General features: G+C 44.7%; 1 protein-coding gene across 4 annotated transcripts in view; it reads left to right on the top strand.

The window, feature by feature from the left end:
• SLC7A8 (solute carrier family 7 member 8) overlaps positions 1 to 17,741 on the top strand; it is a 49,646-nt gene that overhangs the window by 3,193 nt on the left and 28,712 nt on the right. For all 4 annotated transcript variants that reach the window (XM_031678853.2, XM_031678852.2, XM_072962827.1 and 1 more), the window contains 2 exons: positions 12,852 to 13,056; positions 13,925 to 14,076. In XM_031678853.2, the coding sequence (XP_031534713.1) occupies positions 12,852 to 13,056; positions 13,925 to 14,076 (357 nt within the window). The remainder of the gene's footprint in view (positions 1 to 12,851; positions 13,057 to 13,924; positions 14,077 to 17,741) is intronic.

The following is a 17,741-nucleotide window of genomic DNA, read 5'->3' as shown; positions in this document are numbered from 1 at the left end:
GCCCTGTCCTCTTTTAGAGGGTTTTTTAAGTGGATGACAGTGATTCAAGTTTTTTCAAGACCAAATGCAAAAATAGAAATGGCATTTTCCACGTGGAATTCAGTGATCTGATGTTCAATGTCAACACTATAGAAGAATTAGAAGGCAGAGAGGGAAAGGAAATTTCCTAAGTGAATCAGGTCATGAGGTAAGGGAAAGTAGCAACTGCCCCAAATCTTTCTTTCTCATAGACTTGACTTATTAGGATAAGTTAAACTATGTTTCATAAAGCCTCATAAAATTTCATTGACAATCATCACTGATGATTTTAAACTAGGAATAACAAAACGGCAAGTGTTACAGGAATATAAAATGTACTAATAGAAGACTCATGCTCTAGAGTTATTTATAATTTGACTGGGGAGATGAGATTTATATGCACTAGACAGAGAACACTGAAAATTTATGATAGGTAGAATTGTGTAAGGAGGACAAAGTTAGGTAAATGGTGAGAAGCACAGAGAGAAGTCCTCATCTAGAACTAGATTAAGAACAGCCTTAGGGGAAGGGTGTAGCTCACGGGTAGAAGTGTATGCCTAGCATGCATGAGGTCCCGGGTTCAATCCCCAGTACCTCCATTAAATAAATTAATTACTCCCTTCCCCTCAAAAGAATCCCCTTGAAGGACACAGAGAAAGATGGCATAGATAAGATAATTCTGGGAGATTTTGTAAGTAGAGGGTAATGACTAAACTGTTATTTCTTTGAGCAAAAAAAACCTGTCGTATATGTCTCTGAATTTTTAGTGCTTAGCAGAGTGCCTGACATGGAACAATTATTCAAATAATTATTGAATTTAATTGACTCAGACAAAAATCAGAAGACAGTAGTATTAAGTGTTTATCTGAAAGACTGTTAGGAACCTAGCTTGAAAATCTTTAAGCTAGGAATAATTTCATCAACCTGGAAATGAGGTTGACTTGTTTTGATTTTTTTTTTAATTTAATTTTTATTTTTTGTTTTGGGGGGAGGTAATTAGGTTTATTTATTTATTTTAACAGAGGTACTGGGGATTGAACCCAGGATCTCAGGCATGCTAAGCATGTACCTCTACCACTCAGCTATACCCTTCCCAGACCTGTTTTAATTTTTTAACATCACCTTTGCCCTAATGTAACTGGGCTGTTGCTCTCCATGTATTAGGCTAAGGAAACCTGTCAGCAACAGATGAACTTAGATTTTTCCATGAATGTGGAGTTCCCCCAAATCTAAAGAGAGTGTGAAGGAGCAGTAAAATTCATTTATTAATGCTATCAAAGCTACTGTTAATAGCTGTCATTATTAAACACTTACTATATGCCAGACCCTTATCCAATTACTGAACATACATTATCTTATTTAGCCCTCACAATAATCCCATTTGGTAGGCATTTATTAGCTCTTCCTCCAGATAAAGAAATTGAGCTTCAGAGGGATAAGCAACTTGTTGAAGGTCACACAGCTGAAAAGCATTTGAAGTTTCAAACCTAGAGCTTATCTGAATCCTGAATCAAGCCCTTAAGCATTATTCTCTACTATTTCTGTTTTCACATCCTAAAAGAAGGGTTTTCCTCTAGATCCTGGGCAGAGGTCCTTATTTGTTTTTATAGAAGAAGCTGTTAGTGTTGTGTTCCCAGTGAGGAAGTGTCGCAGTGTAAAGGGGAGCTGAGCAATTAGCTGGGAGAAGAAGAAGGGACCATGCCGGTGCAGCTGCAGGAAGACTTGTGGGGGAAGCTTGAGGTGCGTTGTCTCAGCTACTGCAGGATGTGGTCAGCAGAGACTACACTCCCATTAACTTTCCCAGATGCACACCTTTCTCTGTGGACCAGAATTCTTTGCAGTCATGGTGAGAGGCATCCACAGAGTTTGTGGCTGTTTAGGTCACTTCGTATCAATTATGTGTTTAGGTATGTACCCAGAATCTAGGTCTAAAGGCACCAGGCTAGCTGCAGAACCTCCAGAAAAAAATTCATGGTATGTCAGACCATTTTGTTTTGAGCACAGTGTGTGTTTATGGGGGTCCTTGGTCTATTTGCTGCAGAGCAATACTGGATGCAGATCTAGCTATTAGACTACTCTCTTCCAATTAACAAGATGTTTTAAAAAAATATAGTATTTATTGAGCTCTTACTAGTTCCTTACAAGTACCCTTATCAGTTCCTGTGCTATAAACTCGTTACACATATTACCTTATTTAGTCTTGACAACAATTCTATGGAAGTAGATATTGTAATTATCTCTATTTTAAACATGGGGAAATTGAGTCACAGAGCTGGGAGGTAATTTGCAGAGTCACACAACTGACTACTGAGATGGTCTGAGTCCACAGCCAAAGCTCTTAGCCATCCCCCCAACCTTTTTTTTTTTTTTTTTTTGGTGAGGTAGGTAATCAGGTGGTGGTGTTTTGTTTTGTTTTGTTTTTGAATCTATCTAATGGAGGTACTAGGAATTGAACCTAGGACCTCATGCATGCTAAGCATGCACTCTGCCACTGAGCTATACCCTCCTCCCCCATTCCCCATTTCTGATTGATAATCAAGAGAGGAGGGAGGGAGGCTGGTGTGCATGGTGTGATGGGAAAATGGGTCATGGAGGACCATAACCCTGACACTGGAGTCTGGAAAGATCGTGGATATCTGATACTGAAAAACTTGGGGGAAAACTTTTTTTAAAGGCTATTTGTCAACCGAAAATTGTGACTATAGGTATAACCCTACTGAAATGGCATTGGACTGATTTGGAAATATTTCAAGTCCAAAAGGTTTTCAGATTCCTGTGTTTTACACCACTTTAGAACATTTTACATTTTAGTCTTTCATTTAACATATTAGCTTTCTAATCCCCCAAATTTCTGTTAGATGTTAACCAGAGGGCTGGAGCGTGGAAATGGCTGCTTGAGTTGTACTTCAATCTTTTGTTTTTTTCCAACATAGAGGGATTAGGATTTGGTTCATTCAAGATGAAAACATGTTTAAAACTCTCATTGTTCTCAAAAGAAACCTCTGCGACGGAAGCCAACTAGGACACTTGTCAAAACAAACATATCTTTGTGAACAGAGAAAGGCCATACCTAGTGGTGTAATAATAGTAATAACTAGCCACCATTTACTGACCACTACTGTGCACCTGATATGTAGCACCTGATAGGTGCTTTATTCTCATCTAATCCCATGAAATAAGTGCTGTTGTAGAAGGGAAGGTTTTGAATGAATAAATAACTGGGCAGTGGCAGTGGCAGAGCCAAGAGTCCCACCCAGGTCTGAACTCTGAAGCCACTGGGCTTCATCAAAATGCTCCATAGCGTGGAGCTCAGGGTGGCTGGAACCAGGGATCCTGTTGCCTCCTGCCTCCAGGAATCAGGGAGCTCAAGGAGCAGTCTAGTTGAACCTGCTACTGGCAGGGCAACAGATGTTCTCTCAAAGAGCACAGTTACGCAGAACGAGTGACTAGCAGGAGACACTTAGGGTTGGGGAAAGAAAATAGAAACCCAGCAGGTAAAGAAATATGTCCAAGAAACTGAACCCCACAGCCCATTCTATTTAGAAAAGCAACAACAACAACAAAAACATCCTGTACCCAGATCAGATGACCTTCTCCGAGAGGCCAGCTCCATATAAATCACTTTTCTGAATTCAATCAGTTTATTTATTTATTTTTTGATGGAGGTGCTGGGGATTGAACTAAGGACCTCGTGCATGCTGAGCATGCGCTCTGCCCCTGAGCTCTACCCCTCCACCTCAGTCGGTTCCTGGAAGTGGCATGGAGGTATGGGGCATACTGGTTGAGGCTTTCAAGTTACCCAGCTACCAAGGTTTTCTGCTTCCCTCTGAGGGTTAATCCAGCATCCCAGCTGCCTACAAAGAAATGCCTCGGGAATGTCTGTTGCTGCTTGTATTGTTTTGCTGTGGTTATTGTCCGGGGGCGGTGAGGGGGTGTCAAGAAAGCAGGAGTGAGCAGATAATCCCAAGAATATATTCTGAACTACCAAAACCAACAGAAGCTGAGGAGCCCATCGCTTCTAATCTTTAACTCCCGGCTGAGCACACAGAGCAAGAAGGCCCATGCCTTGTTCCCCTCCCAGAACGTGTCTGCAGAGGAGGCCCCCAGTGTCTTCTCCCTGGAGATCTGGCAATGGCAGTGTGCAGGCTGGCACAGAGTGGGGGCTGCTGGTCATAGGATTCGGGATCCGCCCATATTTTAACATTCAACACACTCATTCAGTATTATGTGCTAGGCCCTGTGCTAAGCACTGGTGAATTTTATTTCTAAGAAGCAAAATTAGCCCTCAAATCTATTTTAAGCTGTTGTATTTATAGAATGAATGAAGTTTCAGCTGAAGAGCTTTATCGATCACATCTCATCCCTCATCCTTCGTCACAGTCACATGTCTTCCCAGTGGTTTGCTCCCTGCTTTAAATATCTCAGCCTTAGCAGTGATGTCACTTCCAGGGAGAGAGTGTCACAGTAAGCCTTAGGATGTTCTGGGCAGCCTCACACTGAGCAGCACATTGTGAAGGCCGATTACCCAGGGAGAGTACTGTTGCTGCAGAATTATTGTGTACTTTTCTCACCATATATAGATTTTCAAGGGGCCTGTTTGTACGTGGATGCATAAATGCTTTAGCTGCCTCTTTAAAGTACAATTCTTTATAGGATGTTGAGTAGGCAGCTGATACAGGCAGGTCAGGTTGCCTTAGGGATAAGGAGGCATTTGTTAAGTAGGCTCTGATGCTGGAAGTAGAAAGCATATAATGAATTTTTCCATGATTTGTATCAACATGCTGTGGAAAGGGAGGAACCATCGATGATATCCCAGAAAAGGAAGGGCTTTGGAGAAAGTCTTGGGTTTGTAAACTGCCTCCCTATTTACAAGCTTGGTAACCTGGAACCAGTTAATTACCAGTTTACTTACCTGGAAAATAGAAATTTCTTGTGCAATATTAAAGTCAGGTTGGTATCCTATGGTATATGTTCAGTAAATACTAATTTTTCTCCTTAAATTCATCCTCCACCACTCTCACTTCTTCCCCCCCCCCCCCACTGCCACTCACTAATTCTGTTTCGGAAACAGATTGGACTGATTGTGTGATGGGAGGAACTGGCCGATTCAGTCCAAGTCTGACCTGTTTATGGAGCAGCCAGTGCTTTTCCTCTTCTCTCTGTTGATTTGAGTCTCCTTCTCATCAGCTTTTCATGCTTCCCCTCTTCCAGGAAGCTTTTTCTGAACAGCCCATGCCAGTGACTTTTTCCATCCCCAAAATCTTGTCACATATTGCAGTTGTACGTGGACAACTTCTGCTCTACCTGATGTTGTCAGCTCTGTGTGCACATGCATGTCTTCACTTTTCTGCACAATTTCTTGAGGACAGGAACTGAGTCCTGTTCATTTTCACATCCTCATGTATTCAGCCTGGCATGTGGTAAGTGCTTAGAAAGCATTTGTTGAATAATAGCAGTCAGCCAAAATCAAATCATTCATTGGAGATCCATCTCCTAACAATGTGAATATGTTTAAAAATACTGAACTGTATACTTAAAAATCATTAAGGTGGTAAACTTAATGTTGTGTGTTAAAATTTTTTAGCTTAAAAATACATTTTTGTGCTTGGCTAAAAAAACAAAAACAAAAAGACAAAACAAAAGGCACCAAACATCCAAATCTGATCTAAGCTCAAATTTGAAAAGGACTTCAGGAATTAACCAGATGATGACGTTGAGGCTTAAAGGTAGAGCACAGATTCTCAACCTTGGTACTATTGCCTTTTGGGTCAGAGACTCTGTTGTTCTGGGGGGCTGTCCTGTGCAGCATCCCTGGCCTCTATCCACTACATGCCAGTAGCAAAATGTCTCCAGACACTGCCAATTGCCCCCTGAAGGTGGGGAGATGGTGCAGAATTGCCCCTGAATGAGAACCAGTGAGGCGGACAAAGCCTGTCACTGCTGGTGCCTGATTTCCCAACCAGACAGAGAGACGCCAGAAGCCAGCTATGAATTCTTAATGGGCATTTTTGAGGGCTCAGCACTCTTCGCCCCTCAGGCCGGGATGCCTGTCTTTCAGAGGCTGGTGGGTGGTGGCTGGCTCCATCTACTCTGTTAAAAGTCCTTGTGTGAACAAGTGCTTCCCAATGACCTTTTAAAGCAAGCATGGACAGAGTGGGTGCTCAATAAATACTTTTCGAGATGCAGTTACCTAATGGCCACCCACCTGCAGCATCTAAAAATTATACCTAGACAAGCAGACAGATGCTCAGAGAATGAATGCTTCATGGTGCTGGCTCTGCAGTGCTATTTCAGAGCCAAGCTTCCAAAGCAAGACCATTGGAGTCTTCTAGGGATTGTCTCTATCCCTGCTTCTGCGAATCCTAGCCATTCCTTATACTCACTGGCATTAAACTGATAATGAAGTGCTTGCACACATGCGTGATCGCCTTTGTGAGCCCCACAACAACCCTGTGAGGTAGGCAAGGCAGGAGCCAGGATTCTCATTCGGCAGATGAAGTAGGGACTGTCAGAAAAATTCAGGTCACATGGCTTGTAAGCAGCAAACCAAGGACTCAGTGGCTCCTCCGACTCTTAAGTCTAGGCTCTCAGCCCATCTCACTCTTCAGCAAGGAATCCTACAGCTCCTTGCACATCTGTTCTGCAGGAGCTGGCAGCTCTACTGGGCAAGTGTCAGAGTCTTGACCTGGTGTCACCTTGAGGTAGCTGTTTGTACAGTCCTGTTGGGGAAGTGGGCAGGGGTTAGAGTCATGGTGAGCTTCCAGACCTGCCATGAGGATCAAAGCCCTGGCCTCAACATGCTGCCCCTGCTTCCACACTCTTCACTTTGTCCTGAAAATCCTGAGATCTTCCCAGCCATTTGTGGGAGAAGCACAAAGAAGGTTCACCTCGGCTTTCTCTGGACATCGTAGAAATAGACAGAAGCTCCAAGGCCCAGGAGGAGCTCTGGCTAGATTTCAAGACCAGCGTAAGTCAGTAAGGAAGGCCAAAGCCTTTTGGATCTGAGGGTCTATTGGGCATTAGAAGGCTGTAATTCCATGACCTAGGGAATTCTCTAATGGCTGCTGCATTCTAGTGTGGACAGGCCTGGAAGTGAGTAAGGCCTTAATGGGAATCACATGGGCTTTGGCCCACAGGTAGGGAAGTCAGCGGTTAGTCATGGCAAATGTGGATTTTCACAATTCCAGCAGTTTTTCTAGTGACAACTTGTCCACTGATACAACTTGGCCTCTTTTTAATTGAGTGGTTCATTTGGCTTTTCTTTGACCAAACAAGCCAAGATGGGCCTCATTGTCCAGGCATCCTGCGGCCCATTTTTCACTAAAAAAGATCTACGTGATAAAATGGTTATTTTACTAATTAGGGGGGATGAAAGAGGATTGAAATCCTGACCTTCCAGGACCTTGCCTATTCCAGGCAGTCGGGCATTTTATTCTCAAATGACTTTGGAGACAGTGAGTCTAAGAGTAAAACAATGGAGAAAAAAAAAATACCCCACCATAATCAACTTTCTCATCAAGAAAAGTTCATAGTCAAGGTAGAAAAGTTCTTTCCCAGTTTTCCTTTTTCAAAGCCACTCCAGGAAAATCCTCATTTGGACAGCGTAAAGTTTAAAAACCATGCAGTTAAAGTGTGCGTTGTGCAATTTCTAGAGGAGAGGCAGCATGGAGTAGGAGGAACCCCTGGGCCAGGAGTCCAGGGCCATGGCTCTCATCCAGGCCTTGCGACCTATGCCGTATGTGACTTTAATCAAGGCTCTTTACCTCTCTGAACGTCAGTCTTTGCAAAGGTAAGTAGGAATAATAGTGCCTGCCCTGTGCAGCCAAGAAAGTAGTTATGAAAATCAAGTAAGGTGATGAATGCGAACACTTTGTAAATCATCATTGATGTTGGTATTGCAATAGAAGGAAAGAATCAGGTCTGTGTTTCAGTTCTTTTCTTTCTTTCTTTTTTTTTTTTTTTTTTTGAGGTACTGGGGATTGAACCCAGGACCTCATGCCTGCTAAGCACGCACTCTACCACTGAGCTATACCCTCCCCCCTCAGTTCTTTAATGAGTCTTCTGTGAACCATTCTCATTGTCTATAGGGTGGAACATGTAAAACTTGACAATTTTCAGGGTAAAGCTTGAGGCTGTGACAGAAAATTTAGGTTCTAATCCAGTTACTAAAAATTTGCCCCGTGGTTTAGGCAAACAACTACCTCTCTGTGTCTCAGTTTTTTCACCCAAAAAATAGGGATAATAATACCTCCCTCATTTTCCCTGTTTGGAAAAATGAGAATAATAGTTGTCCTACTTTCTTTCCCTATAAGTTGGAGGCAATAATAGCCAGTCTACTCGCTTCAGCAATGAAAACTAAATGGGTTGCTTTACTCATTTGCCTGTAAGACACTCTTAACTTACATCACAGGATTTGGGGGTTCCAGATAGACAGGTATCTTAAATTGCCCTGTGGAGATAAATTCTAGATTGATATCAGATATTATTTATTCAGTAAACATATGTGGAGTGTCTACTATGTGACAGTTCACAGGTGAGTGATCCAGTTTCTGGTTTTGTGGAGCTTACAGTCTAGTGGGGGAGATAAATATTGCTCAGTCACACTAAAGATTGTATATCGTAGGCATTACTTTTTTAAAATTATTTTTTTATTGACATTTAGTTGATTTACAATGTTGTGTTAGTTTCTGGTATGTGATTCAGTTATACACATATATATAATCTTTTTCATTGTAGCTTATTACAGAATGTTGAATGTAGTTCCCTGTGCCATACATTAGGATCTCTTGTTTATGTATTTTTATATATAGTAGTTTGTATCTACTAATCCCAAACTAATTTATCCCTCTCTCCACTTTCCCCTTTGGTAACCATAAGTTTGTTTTCTGTGTATGTGAGTCTCTTTCTGTTTTGTAAATAAGTTCATTTGTATCCATTTTTTAGATTCCACATATAAGTGATATCATTTGTCTTTGTCTGACTTACTTCACTTAGAATGACGATCTCCAGGTCCATCCCTGTTGCTACAAATGGCACTATTTTATTCTTTTTTAATGGCTGAGTAGTATTCCATTGTATAAATATACCACATCTTCTTTATTCAATCGTCTGTTGATGGACATTTTTAGGTTGTTTCCGTGTCTTGGCTATTGTAAATAGTGCTGCTGTGAACATTGGGGTGCATAGGTCTTTCGAATTAGAGTTTTCTTCAGACACATGCCCAGGAGTGGGATTGCTGGATCATATAACTCTATTTTTAATTTTTTAAGGAATCTTCATACTGTTTTCCAAAGTGGCTGCACCAAATTACATTACAACCAACAGTGTAGGAAGTTCCCTTTTCTCCACACCCTCTCCAAGTCATTACTTTTAAGTAAATGTAGCGTGAATGTGCTCTCGGCCCCAGTACATAGCTGTGCTCTGAGTGATATTCCATCCCCTGCAGAAGTTCCAGAGGCCACTAAGCGTGGGGAGACATCTGATTCTGGTTTTCTAGGTAGTGACTTCCTAGAATCAGAGAGAGGCTCTTTTCTTCCTATTCCCTAGTGCTCAGTTTTGGTTAACATAATTCAATTTTATTATTGTTTTTAAAGTTTTTATCTTTATCATTTTAATTTGGTCAAAATCAAGATTGTTGATGGGGAGAACCCAAGTTTTATAAAATGAGAACGCTTTTTTTGTTTTTTTGATAGACTTTATTTTTTCAGAGCAGATTCAGGTTTACAGCAGAATTGAGCAGAAAATACAGAGTTCCCACAAAAGCCCTCCCCACCCACACATATATACTCCCCTACTCTCAACATCCCTCATCAGTGTGGCATATTTGGTACAACCGATGAACCAACATGGGCACATTATTATAAACCAAAGTCCATAGTTCACATTAGGGTTTACTCTTGATGTTGTACATTCTATGGGTTTTGACAAATGCATGATGACATTTAGCCACAACTATAGTATCATACAGAATAATTTCATTGCCCTAAAAATCCCGTGTGCTCCATCTATTCATTCCTCCCTCCCTCCCTCCCTCTCCCCAAACCCCTGGAAACCACGATCTTTTTATAAAATGAGAACTCTTGTCCTAATGCCAACCCTCACCATCTACTACAGCAGCTCCACGGAAGGACACGTTATCCCAGAACCCGTGGAGACTGGAAATGGTCAGAACCTGGAAAGGGTCGGTGTCGCACCTCCCACCCTCCACCTGGGACGAGGGGAGGGGCACATACGCTGGAAATAACTGAAGTGCTCGCTCCTCTCCACTGCGGCGTTTCCCAAGAACCCTTAGTGGAACTTTGACGCTTTCATTCCTGAGAAGATCGAATCTGAGATTTTCAGTAACATCCACCCTCATTTTCCCTGTGTCAACAGCCATTCCTGTTTCTGAGAAATGTCTGGCTATCCCTCCCACCCCACCCCACCCCAACCCCTGTCGGCACCTTAAAGACCAAAGTCAAACCTTGTCGTTCTTCTGTATTGATTGCTTGTCTAATCCCTCGAGATAGTTTTATGACCTAGTTGTATTGCTGTCTTCTTGGCTGACTTTAAAATGCCCTACAGATGACTCTTCTGATAAATTCCTGCCAGGCAAGGAATTTGCTGTTACTTTTCAGCCCAATCAGCAACCCCATCTCACGTTTAATGCGGCAGGTGAAGGGTCAGGTGAAAAGGTAAGCACGTCCTGAGTCCTGGGATGCTACCAGGAGGCCCTTTCATCTCTGCTGACCCAGCTTGCATGCAAAGCACACATGAGGATGGGTTAAGGAGAGAGGGGGGAGGGCTGAAAGTGTTCTCTTATTCCTAGCCTAGGACTTTAAGTAAAAGTGCAAAAAAGGAAAAGGCTTTAAGAACCGGTGGCACTCAGAATCTCATTCTCCTATCTCTCTTTGCCTAATGCTTCATTCACAGATTTGAACACAAGGGATTGTTTCCCCTTTTAAATTCACTTCTTGTGAAGAAGCCTTGTTCTGTTGGGGTAGACTGTTAACACCAGGAGAAAGAGGACCTGTTTAAGACAGAAATATGCCTCCTTTCCATCTGAATCTAGCTGGGGCCCTGGGCGCTCTGATTCTGCATTTCAGTCTCACCCTTGTTGCTGCTCTGATGTCCTTTCTGGCCCCTCCTTTTCTCCTTACGCATTTCATGCAGCAATTTTTCAGTCTGGAAAGGGGCAGCATAGTCTACATGCCAAAAGAATAGACTATTACTGCTTTTAGAATGTGGGTATTTTCTTCTCTTTCCCTTTGACTGAAATAGCTGGATTCACAGCTTGGGATTTAAAAATGACTTTTGGTTTAGAAGTGAAAGTTTCAGGACTGGATTGAAGTTGAGTTATAATTGAGACCTGAAAGTCCGTTTTTTATTTATTCATTTTTTTCCTTAATGCAGGCACTGGGGATTGAACCCAGGATCTTGTGCACACCAAGCACATGCTCTAGCCCTGAATCTACCCCTGAGATCTACCCCCTAGCCCCTGAAAGTCAATTTTTGCAATTTGAGCATAAAATCCTGTATTCTGCATCTCGTTCAGCCCAGAACTGATTCCGAACCACTAAAGAGAGATGCTGGGAATTTGAGATGTCTTCAGAACACTGTCAAATCCAACTGGTCCCGAATACTCCGGGTCTGCAATTTTGACCTGTATCCATTTAGTCTCTGGTTCTTCCCTCAGGCCTCCTTGGTGCCTCTGGGTGGGGCATGAAGAGGGAGCTTTCAAAGTACCTGCCCAGCAGATCCTGACCCCTGGAGTCATAAGAAGTAGACAAAGGAAAGCTTAGGAAGGAGCTGTCTCCACACTCCTACTCCTCCCCTGCGCAGCACACACATCCCAGTAGCCAACCATTCAGTCCCTGGCGCCAGCCTCACCTCTCAGGAGAAAACCAGCCCCTTGCATACAGAACAGAAGTAGATTAGTGGAAAGAGCCGTTGGATTATACAATCAGGAGACCGACTTCTAGATCCAATTTTACCCATCAGTAACTGCGGAATTCGGAGAAAGCCACTTAACCCCTCTGTGTCTTAGTCTCTTGGTTTGTAAAATAGAAACATCTGTGCGTCCTCCACCTCCTGATTCCATGAGGTTTTTGTGAGGGTCACATGAAACATTGGAGGGGAACGACCTTTGGAAAAATACAATGCTGAGTCTTTGCACGTATTGCATTCCGACAAACTGCTTCCAGACTACCAAGACTGCTTTTATAGGGTTATTTCATGCTCCTCACTAAGGGTGGGGATGCTGTGTCTGGGGCAGAGGCCAGCCTCCAGGAGTGCATGGGTCGGGAAAACCCATAGACACAGGGTGTGACCACAATCTATCCAAAAGGTATAGCCCTTCAGCTCATTTTTAAAGCTTTCTAACGGGCAGTCAGTCTCAGAACAGCCTATTTCTCCAGCATTTCCATTTCCAGCCAGTCTTAAGTAGGACCTTTGTCACCTTGGGTGGACTACATGCAGCCCCGTCAGCGTATCCTGAGGTTCAATGCTTACTCCACCACTTACTTCTTACTGTGTGGACTTGGGCAATAAACTTGGTACCTCTGAGAATCAGTTTTCTCCTCTGTGAAATGGGAGAAACGTAGGCTTGTCCTGAGGATTAAATGATGCATATGAGGTACCCCACCAAGTCCCTGGTCCCTCCGTGTCTGCTGTCTGCTCCTCTGTCTCCTACTTCTAAGGAGAATTATTGCTAGACATACCTGCCTGAAGGGGGTTATGCATCCCAAAGGCATTTTAGCGTCATATCAAAGGTGAAAGTGCCCCTGCATGTGCTGGCTCCGCCATCATGCAGACACCGCCACCGTCTCCCCCATCACCCTTGGTGTCTCGCACAGGCAACATCATCGGCTCTGGAATCTTTGTCTCGCCAAAGGGCGTGCTGGAGAATGCCGGCTCCGTGGGCCTTGCCCTCATCGTCTGGATTGTGACGGGGCTCATCACAGCTGTGGGAGCCCTGTGCTATGCTGAGCTCGGGGTCACCATCCCCAAATCTGGAGGTGACTACTCCTACGTCAAGGACATCTTCGGAGGACTGGCTGGGTAAGAGGATGTGCAGAGGACCGAGCGGTCTAGGAAGCCGAGGCCAGGGGTTTCCAGTGTGCTGAGGAGCCCGAGGGCTCGGGGTTCCTCTCTGGCCTCCATGCCAAGGTTGCCCATGTAGCCTTGCGTCCCGCTGATGCTCCTGAGAGTGGCAGAGGAACCAGGTTGTAGTTTTAACCTCTGTTGAGCTCAGTGGGTAAACTTCTGTGAGAACAAGTAGAACTAAACAACAAACTCTAATCAGAAACTCCCAGGGAATGCGCAACACAAAAACAAAGCCCTTTATCCTGACAAATGAGAGTGACCACTAAGATATAGGGGCACTTCTCACATTATCAAGGATATTGGCCTCCCTCTAGAGCCGGGCCCTGATCTTGAATTTCCTCAGCTTCCACAGCCCTGATACCAAACAGCTCATCCCTCACCAAGGGGCCCACAGGTGTGGATAACATGTCCCCCTTAAACCTCCCCTTGACACTTAAGCGGCCACTCCCTTAGCGTACCCTGACTGAGGAGATTGTGGGGTTGCAAATTTTATGTTCCACCACTGGATGCTGGGGGAAAGAAGCGGGGAGAGAGAAAGAACGCCAAGATGTGCATCAGTACTAGTTGAAACTTAGCTCTTACATCGTTAAACCAATTTACGAGCAGAGGGCTGGGTGTGGTGGGGGCTGGGCTCCTCAGCATCCCTGAAAACAAAAAGGAAATGCCCCCCCCCACCCCCGTCAGCCCACCTGCCTCTCCTAACGTTGCCCAGTGACTTGCCTGGGCTTCCCTGGATGACTTCTGAATCCCTGCCAAGCCTGATGGTGGGCATGGGGGTCTCCGTTGCTGTCTTGGCTCAAGTCCTGCCCTGTTCCCCCTCCAGGTTCCTGAGGCTGTGGATAGCTGTGCTGGTGATCTACCCCACCAACCAGGCCGTCATCGCCCTCACCTTCTCCAACTATGTGCTTCAGCCGCTCTTCCCCACCTGTTTCCCCCCGGAGTCTGGCCTGCGCCTCCTGGCTGCCATCTGCTTATGTAAGTGCCATCTGGGCCTCACTCTCAGGACGGCATCTTTTAGCCTCCCCCGTGGTCTACACATCTCTGGGTCTCCTTCCTTTCCCTCTTTCCTTTCCTCCTTTTTTGCCCCCCATTCCTTTTCAATTTCCGACATTCATGCTGTAGATGAATAGATTCTAAATATAATTATCTGGTGTTAAAAAAAAGAAATTTAGTGGGGAGGGTATAGCTCAGTGGTGGAGTATGACCTTAGCATGTACGGGGTCCTGGGTTCAATCTCCAGGACTCCATTTAAAAATACATAAATAAATTACAAATAAATAAACCTAATTACCTCTCCCCAAACAAACAAAAATTGAAAAATAAAATGAAGAAACTTAAGTAGCTTCTCAGAGGCACAGTAATTGTCACTGGCAGAGTGCTTGACTTTATATAAAACACTGACACCTGTATTATGTGATCTGAGCCTCATAACAAATCCATAAGGGAAGCTGGGCCAGGCTTACAATTTCCTAGAGCAGAGGAGGAACTGGAGCCAGGCAAGTGAATTAACCAAGGGGGTGGGCCCTGAGTGGAGCCCAGGGCTCCTGACTCCTTCTCTTTCCAGCAAGACACGCACACTGCACACCGTGCTGGAGGCTCCCTGCTGCTCGTAGGAAGACTTTTCTGGCGTCTCCACCCATACCTTGACCTGCCAGCTCACATCTTAAAACTCCTTGGGAGGAGAGTGTAAAGGTGTGAGTTGGGAGAAAACAAATGCAACGTCCATGGTCCTCGCCCCTGCTAAACTTTCTGTCTAATTGGGCAGAAAAGCCGTATTAGCCAGATTCTGTAGTTAGGATTCAACTGCGGTAAAAAAAAAATTTCAAGAAGGGGAACAGGTCTCTGTGACCTGGAATAAGTTAGAGAGGCTTTACAGAGAGGTTTGGCAACCCATATTTCTAGGAAGTCTCAACACAAGGTCTGATAATCAGGGATCTCAGTGGGTTAGGGTATTTTATATCTTTTAACCAAAAACTAATTTCTAAAATGAATATTTGGACTTTTTTCGAGGCTCCACTTCTAGAGTCAGCTTAGTCCCTGCCTTCCCACAGCTTCCAACACACATCCACCGATCTGAGCTGAGGGCAGTGACCAATCCTGGTCACTCTCTTTCCCAGGTCTTGACACTTTCCTCCTGTCCTTCTGGTAGGATGGGGAGAGAAGGGTCACTTGCCCACCTCAGAGCTGGGGTGGGACCTAAAAGGTGGTCTCCTTGGCCAGCGGTGTTCAGTGGTGGTCAGCCCCGGGACAAACCCCACTATCTAGGTGAGTGATGGTGTGCGACCAGGACATTTGCTGGGGGCAGGTCTCCCTTGTGCTTGCTTGGACCTGGCTGTGGATTTGGAGGCAGAGGGATGTGGGCTCCAGAGCTGGGCTGCCTGAATCTGCATCTCCCTCTGAACCACTTTCTCACTGCAGCCAGTGCTTGGCCAGGTCCCCTGCCCACCTCCTGTCAGATAGGGGTGAAATCCTGCCTGTGCAAGGATTGCATGAGATAAGAATGTTCTTAGCACAGTGTCGGGCACCTTGTGGTCCTGTCATATAGTCACTGAGGGTGGTCACCGAGGGTAGTTACTTGGTCCTTTTTGCTCACTGGATCTTGAGCTGCGGGAGATGAGAGGAGGGGAAGGGGGTGTGGGAATGCGGGAAGAATTGCTGTTTCTGCCATCAGACAGGTTAATGGGGGTGGGAAGAGGGACCACAGAGTGCTGGCCACTGCTATTTCAGAGTCTCGTGCACAGAGCCGGCTTCCTTTTTCCTGCTGATGCTGCTAAAGTGTCTCAGACCAGAGGCCACCCTTACCCTCCAACTAGAAATCAAAAACTCTGAGGCTGTTGAGTCCATCCCTTAGGAGAGAAACCAGGTCACAGGGTAGAGTTCCCTGGGAGGCTGCACCCTATGGCTTCCTTTGCATTCCCCAAACCCTCCAAGGCTTGCACAAAGACCCTCTGGAGGTTTGGAAAACAACGGATGAGAAAGGATGGTGGGACCGGCCAGATGCGGGTGGAAAGCAGAAAGAACCTGCTGTAACTGGCTTGCCGGCTCCGAGCCTGGAGGGGGCGTTGAGGGGAGGAGAGGGAGAGAGAAGGAACTGCAGATTTGGCTCATGCTTATGCAACTGCAGCTGCCACTTGGAGTTATTCTATTATTTAGGTCAAAGCTGATTATTCACTGCTGAGTCAGCAGAATATCCCTAGCCACCGGGTAGTTAAAAAAAAAAAGAAAATCTTTTATATTTTAATTAAATGAAAAGCCTTTCTCCCTTCTCCGGCGCAAGCATATTAGTGGGAGGAGGGAGTTAGGAAGCAGGGGAATGGGAGGGATTAAAACTTGGTCTTCATCCTTTCCTTTTGTGATTTGCTTGGTTTTTTCTCTTTTCTTTCCTTCTTTTTAATATTTCATAAGGAAATGACTCTATTCTCTAAGTAAAAGGGTCCAGTAATGTATGATGAGAGTTGACCGTGGAAGCCTCCTCTTATCTTTACCCCCTCCCCTGCCCAGCAGCCCTGGTAACAGTGGGTAGGTAGGTGTCCTGAAAACATTCTAAATAAAATGCACCTATCAGTACCCACATCTGGGTATACAGACGTACATCTTGACAAATTATTTCCGCAGCCTGCGCTTTTATCCTTTTGCCATCTTGTGGCTATTACCCGAGTTTCTAATTATGAATAAAGCGGTCCCAGTGACCCAAAGGAGCACCAGGGTGTCCTGGGGTCCCGCGTTTATACATCCTGCTTCCTAACTATGGGTTTTCCTTTAGGATCTGTTTGTCCTCCTGTCTCTTGGGGACCGGGCCACCTTTCACTCAGGCAGCTCCTGACCTCCTTCCTCTCTTTTGGGGGCAGGGGTCACATCCGGCATCTGAAATAGGGCTTTTTGTAGGGGAGAGTATAGCTCAAATGGTAGAGAGCATGCTTAGCACACACAAGATCCTGGGTTCACTCCCCAGTACCTCCTCTAGAAATAAAATAAGTAAGCCTAACTACCTCTCCCCGCAAAAATAAATGAAGTTATTTTAAAAAGAAATAGGATTCGTTCTTCTTATTCAAGTCTCCCTCTTCCCGAATTCCTTGTACCAAAGCTCCTTCTCCTTTTCTTGCCCTAGGGAGAAAGAAGAATCCTGCATGCATTTTACAAGCAAAAGAAATGTTTCTTATCTTGTTTTCTATCTCTCCACTATGATTCCTAAGAGGTTAGTTTTCCAGGGCTTCATATTTCTCCTTCTTCCTTGAGTGATTTGGAAGGTTAAGAACTTCACTGTAGGTATTACTTTTAACCCTGAGTTGCTATGCAGTTCCTCTTCAGAAGGTTTCCAGATACATGATGCAGGATGCTGTGATGGATACTTGTGAGTGTTGTTTTGCAAATCTCTTGCAAATTAATCCCTTGACATCAGAGGGTTCTGCAGCTCTTCCTAGCTTCCGAATCCCTTACTCTCAGTTCATTTTCCTTTGAGGTTTCCTACTCTCAAGCCCCAAGCTTCTCATCCTCGTGCACTAAACATACCGCCTCAGATACCTGGGCAGTGCTGCCTTCCTGCCCTTGCCTAGTCCCCAGAGAGCACTGTGGGCATCTCATCCGTCTTGCATATATTGTTGGGAAGGAGGAAGTTTTCCTCTACCTTTCTAGGTCCCTCT

This window comes from Vicugna pacos, chromosome 6 (genome assembly GCF_048564905.1).
Source record: "Vicugna pacos chromosome 6, VicPac4, whole genome shotgun sequence".
Classification (NCBI taxonomy): domain Eukaryota; kingdom Metazoa; phylum Chordata; class Mammalia; order Artiodactyla; family Camelidae; genus Vicugna; species Vicugna pacos.
This window is presented reverse-complemented; position numbering and strand designations above follow the sequence as displayed.